The sequence below is a fragment of the Orcinus orca genome, chromosome 7 (assembly GCF_937001465.1).
Source record: "Orcinus orca chromosome 7, mOrcOrc1.1, whole genome shotgun sequence".
NCBI lineage: Eukaryota > Metazoa > Chordata > Mammalia > Artiodactyla > Delphinidae > Orcinus > Orcinus orca.
Window position 1 is genome coordinate 63,592,723 of NC_064565.1, and position 12,232 is coordinate 63,604,954.

At 34.2% G+C, this 12,232-nt stretch overlaps 1 protein-coding gene across 3 annotated transcripts in view; it reads right to left on the reverse strand.

Annotated features, from left to right (window-relative positions):
- Nucleotides 1–5,236: 5,236 nt before the first annotated feature.
- Nucleotides 5,237–12,232, reverse strand: part of LNPK (lunapark, ER junction formation factor) — an 83,384-nt gene continuing 76,388 nt past the window's right edge. For 2 of the 3 annotated variants that reach the window (XM_004267341.3, XM_033423618.2), the window contains exon 13: nucleotides 5,237–6,799. In XM_004267341.3, coding sequence (XP_004267389.1) covers nucleotides 6,564–6,799 — 236 coding nt within the window. In that variant the 3' untranslated portion in view covers nucleotides 5,237–6,563. The remainder of the gene's footprint in view (nucleotides 6,800–12,232) is intronic. The other variant, XM_033423620.2, reaches the window with a different exon arrangement.

Consider the following 12,232-nt stretch of genomic DNA (forward strand, 5'->3'; position numbering starts at 1 on the left):
GTGTTTTAGAAAACTCCAACAGCAATGTGGACAGTGTATTAAAAAAAAAAAAAAGGCAAAAGTGTCAATTGGAATTTTCCTAAATTGCGAGAAACAAGCTTTCTGGCCCTTTCCCTTCTCAATAATTCAAATAATTTGAGATTTGCAAAATTCTTCACACTATAAAATCTGCATTAAGACTGCAGTGGTATTTCCCATTGTGTGCGTGTGTACATGCACGCATACTACCATTCAACAGATAATTTATTATCTCTTCTATACACCAGGCACTAGGAATATAATAAGCAAAACCAGACATGTCCTTGCCTTCAAGGAGTTCATAGTCTGGTGCAAAAGATAATATTATGAAAGAATTTCAAGGGGAGGGTGTGTGTGAGTGGAAAGTCTGACAAGTGTTAGGCTAAGAGAAGATTGCCCTGAAGAAGTAACAACTGAGTTATCACAAAAATGAGAAACCCAGGAGCCTGGGTCTATTTCTTTCAGCTACCAAAGAAAAAGAAGTAGAGGGCTCGTAGGCAGTAACGAAAAGGACAAGACTTAAAGATCCTAGGTTCCAGTTCCATTTAAAATATCCATAAACTAAGTGATTTTGGGAAATTAATTTAATCCCTGCTTGACAGGATTCCATCCTCTCACATAGCTCATAGTCTCACACAGACTGTAAGGGAATGTATATGAAAGTACCCAGAGCACAGTGCCTGACCAAGAATAGGTATTCAAAAAAATGTTCATTTAATTCCCCACTTTCTTTATCCTTCAAAATCAGACTAAGATAGAAATATTTATTTCCACAAAAATAAATGATTTTTCCCACATTTCCTAAATCAAGTGCCAGGGATCTGGTAAAAGGCTTTGGCAGTTGAAGATTTGGCCTATTCTCATATAATCCTGGAATAAGAACTTAAAAAACTAATTTATGAGGGAGATTTTTGAGAACTCTTTTTAATCTTCTCAGAGTGCTTCCAGATTCTATCAGTTGTGTTGCCAAAGAAAAAAGGAAGGCATAAATATCTTTTTAGAAAAAGAAAAATGCATAAAGCAGAAACTCTAGGTTTTAAAAAACATCAAATAATACAGAACTATGTAAGTGGATAGTATTTTCCTCTCCTAAAACTACATGAGTAGTATAAATTAAACTACATATAACAGGACCTTTGAAGGAGAAAGAATGGGAAATTAAATGGAATCTAAGTTTCATACAAAGGCAAACTGATAAAGGTAACTGGAGGGATATCTACTATCCAATAAATGCAACAATTTTTTTAAAGGAATTTTTAAATAGTATTAAAGTAGAAAATGTAGATTAGTTTCTAAGGAGGAAAGAAATTAGACAAATAAATAGTTTATGGATTGATACAATTTAATAAGGTTTAATTCTGTACTCATTTTAATTTTTATTATGATTATATTCTCATAAATGTACTTTTCTATATTTATGTTTATCTTTCCAAACTCAGAGCCTGAATCTGTGGACATTAATCAAAGGAGGTCACCAGCAAACTTGCTAACCAGTCTCATTGGCTTCCATCTTTTTTTATGCATAATAAAGTCAACTGACCAGTGACCATGAACAGAGACTGACTGGGGCTCCTGTTTTTTAGCAGCTGTTCCTCTTCAGCTCTGACCATGTTGTTGTGTGATTATCTCAACTGGTTTTAATCAAGACAGAAACTGAAGCTCTATCACTGAATTGTTTAAAAATAAGACACTAGTTTCTTGTATTAAAATTGTTTGCAGTAACAGCAACAACACAAAATGTTTGTTTTATGTCCACATTTTACTTATTAACTTGGTAGAGTTAATATATTTAGGTCTTTAATAACTTTGAAACAAGTCAAATTACAAATTGTAAGATTTAGCAGATCATTGATTCACAACTATATCTTGGTCTATCTTTACATAGTACTTTTATTATTTTTAATAGCTCTTTGGGAGTTCATAAACTATATCTAAATCCCTTCTATAATTTTTACAATGAATTGAAGTTATACTAGATGACTTACCACATTATTTTTCTTTCAATTTTCTAAAGCAGCTCTGTTCTCCATAATTGTTTCAAAATAGCTACCATAATTCCATAAATTATCCTCATTCTTCGACCCTTCCGCTAACTGATCTGCACACAAGCCAAGAGGTAATACTGTAGAGTAATACTGTAAAGTGGTATAGGAAAAAAAATAAGGAAAAAGTTTTAAGATAGTTAAGTAGTTACTGTCAGCTGGAAATAGAAGTAAACATGTTACATATTTTAAATAATCTTAATCTCTAACACCAATATTGATTGTATATAAATGGTGTGTAAAATGTATAAAAATGGTGGTTTAATATAAAGCATCCTACATTAAGAGCTGAGATCTGAGTTCTGACTTGGCTTAGGTGCTAGCTCTCCCTATGACTTTGTATAAGTCATTTAGTATTTCCAACACTCAGCATACAATATTTAATGAAAAAATCATTATATAATTAGAATCTTTCCCCCCCACCTCATGAAACGGTAGCTCTTCTGATTCAATTATGTTCACCAAACAGTAGTGACTGTGTCTAACGCATACAATGAGAAACACCAATTACAAGAATAAAGGGCAAAGCTTAATAACAATAATTAGCAAAATTTCTAAACTTGGGTTCTAACTGGAACTATTTCAATTGAATTCAACAACTACTTACTGAGTGTCCCCATATCTATTTGAGTGGGAAGATACCCCAGGCAGAGAAAGAGTACCAGGAGACTGGGGGATTAGAGAAAAAAACACTGCATATGCAAACCACAGAAAACGGTATAGCTACATTAAAAGCATGGGGGAACAAGGGGAGAGGAACAGTGGCAGTAGCTGTGGTGAGAAATGCCAGAGTTAACTAGGAGCAAAATTACACAGGCTTTGTGGGCCATATGGTAAGTTTGGACCCCATTCCAAGAACAATGAGGAATAATTAAAGGGTTTAAGCAATGGTATGACATGATTTGTTTTCCAATTGTGAAAACTCTTTCAGGCTACAGTGCACAGAATAGATAGCTGTGGGCAAGACTGGAGATGAGAAAACCAGTTAAGTGACAGTTTTGAGACGAAGGAGGCTTGAATTAGAAGGCAGTACAACAGTAATAAGAAGTAAGACTTCTGAAGTCATTTGCCTGCATTCAAACCCCAGATTTTCCACTTACCAAGCTGCTTACTCCCTACACCTGTTTTCTCATCTATAATCCAGAGGAAAAAATCCTCACAGGATTCTTGCCAAAGAACAAATAAAAATAATACTCATACAACAGTTGGCATGTTGACTGGCACATAGTTAGAATGCAAATGTTTACTATCATTAAGTAATGTTAATGGGATGGAGAAATGAGAATATAACTGAAAGATGTTTAGGATACAGAAACTGACAGTTAAGGTACAGGAAAAAGGGTAAAGGAATGAGTGAACAGATTCTAGTTTCTGGCTTGAATAGTGGCACTATTTGATGAGATAAGAAACACAGAAAGTTTGAAGTGTTTGTTTTTTAATAAATTGATTGAGAAAGACATTCCAACAGGCAGGTGAATATATCGCTCTAAAGTGAAGGAAACAGATCAAGGGTGAAGATCTGAGAATGAGAGAGACAGATGGTAATTAAAATCCATTGGGGTTGACCAGAACCTCTAGAGAGAGAATACATAGAGTGAAGAAATGCTGACAAGGTAAAAAGTATGAAACACCAACATTTAAAGGATGGGCAGGGGAAGAGAAGCCTGCAAAGGACACTGAGAGAATGGGGCCAGAGGAATAAGAACAATAGTGTGAGAAGTCAAAAGCCAAAAGAAAAAAAGTGTTTCAAACTAAAGGAAGTACTCAACAGCGTCAATACTGCCAAGCAGTGGAATAAGTTAAGGACTGAGAGTTTTCACTGGATTTAGCAACAAAGTTACTCATTCACATAATAAATGTGTCAAACATTGTGCTAGGCCCTGGAGAAACAGAGGTAAATAAGAGCCTTGCACACACAGACTCTAAGTCTTGAAGAGATACAGTGAACTAGTAAACAGATAAAATACTTACACATTATGATAATAAAGTAACATGACAGAGTAAAAGGCAGAGGCCAGCTTTAGATGCGGAGCTTAGGAGGGCACCTCTCCGAAGAAAGAACATTTAAGCTGAGACTTAAGATGGTAAAGGGTTTAGCTTGGTCAGAGAACTGAAAGAGGCCCTGAGACTGCAGCATAATGGTAGAAGAGCCAAGGAGAGAGAAGCCAGGTCATGACTGTAGATTATGCTGAGGGTATAGTGAGAAAAAGTTAGATGATGACCTGTTGAGCATTAGTAAGTAGGGAAGTTAAGATCACTCTAACTAACGGCACTTATTAGTTTGCTTTTCCTCATTTATACTAGTCTTAATAATCAGAAATAGGACATTTTACCACTCTTTCAACCATTAGCTGTTTATTAGAATGTCAGGATAAACTTTTCTATTTTAAAGGGTACTATATAATTACAGTATGTTACCTGTTGCATTAATTTACCTTTTAACCTTCTTCCATAGATACTTCTCATAATATCTGCTTAATTCTATCATTAAATTATATTTCTCTGAGGTATTCCTCATTTTCTAGTAATGTACATCAGAATTTGAATGTTTTCTAACAAGTAGACTCAGCAAGGTGTTACTAAAGTGTTATGGGCCAATAACGCACAAAAAATCTGATGGGCTTCATCAAAAAAAAAAAAAAGAGAGACTGTCTATATTCTGTAGTATTATATTCCACAGTTTCAGGTTCCTATTTCCTTAACCTATGCATTTATATACATGTATATGATAAAGAAAAGCTGATGCAGAAAACTTAGGCTTGATTTTGAACAGCTGAATTATATGTGCATATTGTTTTTTCATTTCCTTATCTGCAAGAGGAAGAATTTATAGCCCTTCCATATTTCACAAGGATATCAATAGTATAAAATGCTACCATTTACTTAATATCTATTAATTATCAGGCAGTGAGCTAGGCACACTACATAAATTATTTTTAATTGTCCCCATACCTGAAAAAGTAGGTATTATTCTTCCAATTTTACAGATGAAAAAACAGTCTCAGAGAGATCAGCTGACTTGCCCAAGACTGAAGAGCTGGAATTTAAGCCCAGTCCTGTAATCTTGAAAACTCTGGTCACTATACCATGATGCCTCAGACTATTAACAGATTTAGGTTCCTTAAAAATACCTATCAGATATAAGATATTAAATCATAAGGATGAATTTTTAAATGATAACAAATGGTATTTTATTAAATTTTTAATAAACTGTGTACAACTTAGAAATACTTGCCATATACACCATCCCTATATATTCCTCCCTTTGGCATAACTTGATTTCAATTTTTTTTAATAATAGAGAAGAGGGATAAAAGCAAGAGAGAAAAAATAACAACACTGTACTTAAAGTACAAGTATTACTATTCTGGGTCAAAACAATTTCCCAGTTAATCCTTAATACACATATTAAATCCAATGAACTACTATAATTAACTGCCTATTCTCACAAAACTATGTCTCTCAAAATTAAAAACTACAAATGGCCTAAGGATCTCATGAATCAGAAAAATCTAACCTCTGATTAGAACCTCTAAATGTCACTATTTCTCTGAATTTGAAAGGCAACAAGTCTGAATAAAAAGATCATAATTTGCTCTTAACAGAATCTATTGATTTATTGAATTGTGAGCTTTTCCTCCTAAGACTTTTCAGGTAGCCATGTCAGCCACGAAGATACTGTCTGAAGAAGTCTAGGTATTTAACAAAAAAATTGCTGACACATCATCTTTATTTTCCTTAACAAAATACACAATAGAGCACAAAATTCACTTATAATATCATCATTATTTTACAAATATAAATAATGCTCAAAATTCAAGTACAGTTAAGTGCAGAGATAGTTCCTATATGTTAATATGTAAACATAAGCTAATTATAAATATCAGGTACCTCTGGCCCAGGTGCAAAAAAAGAGACATCAAAAGTAACACTGCACTTGACTGTTCAACTGCATTCTTACTGGGAATTCATACCAATGCCTATATTGTTACTGTAATAACTTTCATAGCTCTTAATATAAATGCCTAAATAGACATTTTACCCCCTGGAAAATATCTCAAGAGTTAAGATTCTATCCATTTTAATGATGTAGTATTAAAAATCTTAATTGAGTTTCATTCCTTAAAACAAACGCTATTAGAACTTATTCCTAACCAAAGTTCTTCCTATGTCAAAATGGATAGTATTTACAGGTCACAAATAAAAAACAAAACTGCTATCATATTTGTTTACATTTAGAATGGAAAAAAATACCTAAAACCTGTCTAAACAGTGTGGGTTTTATACATTAAAAAGGATTTTACTTTACTGATATCACTTGCTTTTAATTTTAATAGCCAGTAGACATAACTTTGACATTGAAATAGCTAGGCAATCTGAAATTCAGATGACATCAAGCATGTCTTTAGAGGGGGAAAATAAAAAGAAAGCACCACCTAAGAAAGCAATAACTGACATCAACAAGACTACAAATATCCAGTTGAAGGCACGTGGAAGCATTTACTACATTGTCGAAGATTCTCCACTTAGTTCAGGATTAGGAATAGCATCAGCTCTGGGAACTGTTGATTTGGCTTTATTCATTGAGGTTTCCTCATTCTCGGTCTCTTCTTGCTTCTCCTCTGGTTTCTCTGTGTCAGATGCTTGTTCAATCACTGGGTCTGTCTGCTCTGTATCCGATATTTTGTCATCTGTCTGCTCTGTACTGTTATCTAGAACGTCTTGTTCTTCTAAAGATTCTGAAAAGATAAAGAGTCAAGACTTTAGGTATACCCAAATGTTAAAACTACTAAATAAGATAAGCACATGCAAACATGGACTAAGAAACAGTAGAATGGTCTAACATTAACCTTAAAATCTTAAAAAATATGCACTTAATTCCCTACAGCATACCATATATGAATTGGTATGAATGAAGGAAAAAAAAATTCGGGGGAAACAAACCCATAAACATACTTTTACCTAAAGACCCATAGTTCATGATATATATGAACTTTCATAATATTTAAGAACTTCAAGATGGATTTGAAAGTTGAATGTCCAAATATATCAAAGTCCCAACAGAATTATGTGCTATAAGACAACATCCCAGCAAAAAAAGCAAATGTATTAACTCCCAGATTATGTTTCCGGAAGGAACTGGTCTCCCTTGCGTCCAGGCAACGCTGTGACCAATGTGTAAATGTGTACCTTTGTGTGTGTGTATGTGGTGTGATTTCCCACACTGATTTACATCTCTATTATCCATGACTGGGGAGGTCTGGATCCACCTTTTCCAAAGGCATGACAAATCTTCCCTCATCCCTCTGCAAGACAAGTCCTCAGGATTTAAACCTCTGGGTCAGAATATGCTACACACCTTGAATGCTAGGGAGAGAAAGGGAAGGGTCTTTTGCCCCTGTCTCCACAGCGGAGGGCAAGTAAGGTCTTGGTTCCTACCTGAAAACTTACTCCCTTCAAACTCTCTTTTGAGTTTCATTAAATTCAAATCTCTTAATAATAATTTAATAATAACAATAATAACAACTTTAATTCTTCAAAGTTTATAGAAAGGGATAGGAAAGGGAATGACAGGAGCAGAAAGCTTCGAGCCACCCAATTTCCAAATCAAAGATAAAAACCTAACTTTGAGGTGTTTCTTTGTTGTGTTTGTGTAATAAACAGCAACTAATATTATTGTTAGGAGAAATATGGTTAAACTACATTGGCTAAGCAAATAAGCCGATTTTCACACCATCACAGAAGATCCCTTGCAATAAACTAAAAATGTTACTGATTCAAAAAATCTGGAGGAAAGGTCAGTCTACACTAGTAAAAAGTTCTAGTTTTGTTCCTTACACAGTACAGGCCAGAATTTTGCTAAATAACATTAATAGTTTTGCAAGGAAATTATGTGCTATACGCACACATATTGACATGGAGATCTTACAAATTCATGGTTTTATCATATCAGTTTTCACAAACTCTATGCCAAGAGTCGAAAAATATTTTTTAAATTATATTTAAAACAGATAATCTTAGACGCGTTTACAGAATTAATTACAATCTCTTTCTCTTTTTTTTTTTGCAGTACGCGGGCCTCTCACTGTTGTGGACTCTCCCGTTGCGGAGCACAGGCTCCGGATGCGCAGGCTCAGCGGCCATGGCTCACGGGCCCAGCCACTCCGCGGCATGTGGGATCCTCCCAGACCGGGGCACGAACCCGTGTCCCCTGCATCGGCAGGCGGACTCTCAACCACTGCGCCACCAGGGAAGCCCTCTCTCTTTTTATATATAGAACAAAAGGCCAAATTTGCATAGGTAGGGACATCCAAGTTAATGAGGTTTTACTGTATGAAAATTTCACATGCTCACAAAAAGTAGTGAGGAATGTTCACATGTCACAAAAATGCTAGTTTTATCTTAAAAGGAACTTAAAATGGCACTGCTGCACCACTTGGAATCTTACAAAAATCCAAAGCAGAAAAGCAGTAGGTCATTTGAGTTGTGTTACTTGAATGTTCCAGCGCTCAAAGAAAAAGCAGAAAGTGAAATGAAACTCTATGGACAGGTACAGATCATTTCTGCTATAAGGGCAAGCAAGCTCTTCAGTGGAAAATTTCAGGAGTCACTAACCATTTGTAATTCTACTTTCACATATTTATCCAGAGTAGAATTTTAAGAGTCATGGTTTTCCATAACTCTCTGGCCATAGAGCAATACTTACTTGCCAAGAACTTTACAAGTGGTTATAATTTAGTAAGCCCTCCAATAAAGTCACATGAAATGAAAAAACAAAAAGCTCAAAGTTCAGGACTCATCAATAAACATGCTTAAGTGAACATAGGCCCACATAGTTTGTCATATTCTGTTTGACAGATTGCCTCAGTACTAAACTTAAAACAGGAGAGGATGGGCTTCCCTGGTGGCGCAGTGGTTGAGAGTCCGCCTGCCGAGGCAGGGGACACAGGTTCGTGCCCCGGTCCGGGAGGATCCCACATGCCGCAGAGAGGCTGGGCCCGTGAGCCATGGCCGCTGAGCCTGTGTGTCCGGAGCCTGTGCTCCGTAGCGGGAGAGGCCACAGCAGTGAGAGGCCCGCGTACCACAAAAAACAAAACAAAACAAAACAAAAAACAGGAGAGGTATCAAAGTTCATGATTTATCGTATTAAAGCTCTGTGATGTAACTATTTTCAGAAACAGATACATCCCCAGTCAAATCCGATTTAATTTAAAAATTCTGGGATCTTAAAGAAGTAGTTAATACAAAGAGAAGAACTATAATACTTAACTTTTTAATGTCTATAGAGGTGAATTCTAAGAAATACCATGTGCTGTCATAATTAGAAAATAGCATTATATACAAAACTTGCTCATCAATACTGCACTGTATTTCAAAAAATATATAGAGGACTAAAAACTGGTGAAATGATGAGTAGGGCTGGAGAACAATCAAAAAGCCTAGTAATGACTACTTTTCTTCCCCCAGGTTAATTTTTAGAAAAGTAATTTTAATAGCAGTTAATACTACAAAAATTTGGTATGTGTCATAGTATCTATAATGCAGCTATCAGCTAGTCTAAATGACATAGATATTCAGTGTCTGGATGCCAATGCCATTTTGTGAGAGGTCATCCCAATAAGCTTGAAGTAAACTAGGTGTGCAAGATTAACAGAGAATTAATTACATATCAGTTTAATAACTAAACCACAGAGCTTTATAACAAGTTTATTAAATATATTCCAAAAGTACTTACTTTATTTCTGTGTGGGGGGGTATAATTTGCCTATTCTAATAAAAACAGTGAATTTTTTCTGTGAAGTTTAAAATAGCTTGGTGGTATAAAATACATTACAGTATATGTCAATATTTGGGCATAAAATACCAAAAGAGAAACCAGCTTTTATGTTCACACTAATAAAACAGGCCTACTCTCTCCCTGTGTAGCACCAGTTAAGACTAAAATTGATGCAAGTTATATGAATGACCTAATTCAATCTGTAAGAAAATTTTAAAAATCACCTTTGATATCTGTAATGCCAAGAAAACAATAGATCACAATGTTATAAAACAAAAATTACCCAAGGGATTTGCTCCTTACCTGACTCCTACCCCTGCCCAACTCCCACCCCAATATCCTTGAGAGAGAAGCTTTTTCCACAAAATTGTAACAACTGGCTTCCACTTGTCTGGGCAAAGCTTCAGTTCAGCTAGACAGAGCTCAAACTCGTAAAACTGAGTGTAACTGTACAGTGAATACCACTGCCTCACCTGTAAACCACACAAATGCAAAAACATCTAAGAAGATCACCTTATCTTTAGGTTTTTATTCTAGCTCTTAAAAGAATAACTTTCTAAGAAAATTAAAGAATGGTCTAGCAAAACAATTTCATATGTCTCCAAAAGAAACACATAACTTCCACAGCAAAATACATGATTCTATTTAGATTATGCCTTCCAAAACCCCTCATATTTTAGTGATTTAGATTCTTACTTCTTATTCCTCTTTACAATAACTTAAAATTTTTTTTTTGCCTTGCTAACACATCAGTACCTACTATATGCATAGACTATAAAACTTACCCAAAGGAAATTGGTTAAATTAAGATGGCCAATTTGTCTTTGAACTCACAGATTTTAAACAAACAGTTTTTGCAAGATTTTTCTGCCTTAAGAAAAATGGCCAACTTATATTTAAGGATCAAAGACATGAATTTCATCCCAAAACTAAACTCAATGGTTCAACGAACAAAATTCAAATAAATGATAACCACCTATGAAAAAACAGCTTATCTTTAACACACAGAATGTTGTGTAATTATTTACCATTGGTGAACAAATCCATTAGATGAGACTTTAGAATGTCATTATTAAGTAACAATGTAAAACTATTAGGTGAAGGTGTTTTAGAAAAAGGAATCAAAAGGCTAAAAGATCTATATGTCTAAAACAAACATGCAAAACCATACTACAGGCAAGTTTACATCTTGAGTAAGCTATACATAGCTAAATATAAATAAAGGTATAAGTTTTTTTGATCTGATAAATACACAGAATTCAATAAAATTTATATTATCAAATAGTTCAATTTCCTAGAGCATCATAATAAGCAATACTAAAAATAGAATTTTCCCTAGTTCAACATAACCTAATGGTAACAGTATATTGCTTAAAAGAAAGGAAGAGTAGAAATCAGATTATCAAGATAAATTTCACCTTATATAAATTTTAATCACTATTTTTGATAGTACTGATTAGATGCCATGAGTTTTATTATTAGCAAGTTATTTCAGGTTGAATAAAAGCTATATTCTACTAAAATAATTACATAAGATCTAGCCAAATATAACTGAACAATGAAAACGATATTAACATTTTTCAAACATGCTAACTCCAAATCACTTTACTAAAATACTAACAGTGTAGAAACCTTGTACTTTAATTATTACCATATCTAACAAAAAGAATGCTATGTATCAGTTATTTTGGAAAATACACTTTTAAAAAAACCAAAACTGATAAACCCACTTTAACATGGCTTAGCAGAGACTCAAATATTACTGTACTATTCATTTCACAGTAAAAGAAACCGAGGAACCAAAAACCAGTTCATTAGTTTGGCATACCACATCTAGTATGCTTTTAGATAAAATGACAATCCTAATATCTTGCTTTCTCTAATAGTCTATTACCAAAGCATCTGTATACACAGTTCTAGAAAAAAATACTAGGAATTCAAATGAGCAATTAATGGGAGGAATTTCTTCTAGGTCTCCTTCTTTGATGAAAACTTTCCAAGGTTTCATATATTGTTGTAAAGAGTGGTCCAAAAATTTCAAAAGCCTTGTGCCTCATTCTAAACGCAAAATCTTCCAGTAGCAGGATCAAGATAAAACTTAATTTCAAAGTCTTGCATCATAAATTGGAAAAAAAAAAAAAAAGGTTTCTTCTATTAACTCTAGATTTATATAAATGGTTGTAGAATATTTTTTGAAAAAAAATTCAGATGGAAGAAAGTTACCTTTTGGTTCCATCTGTAAATTCAGTAATGCGATTTCAAGGAGCTATTTCAATACTTTAAAAATATATAAATATTAAAACAGGAAAGTTTTTCTTTCAGACCTCAAGTTTCTACGTCAAAAGTGTAGCAATCAGCAATCTAAGCCCTTAATCACATTGGCTGTCAGCAGAGA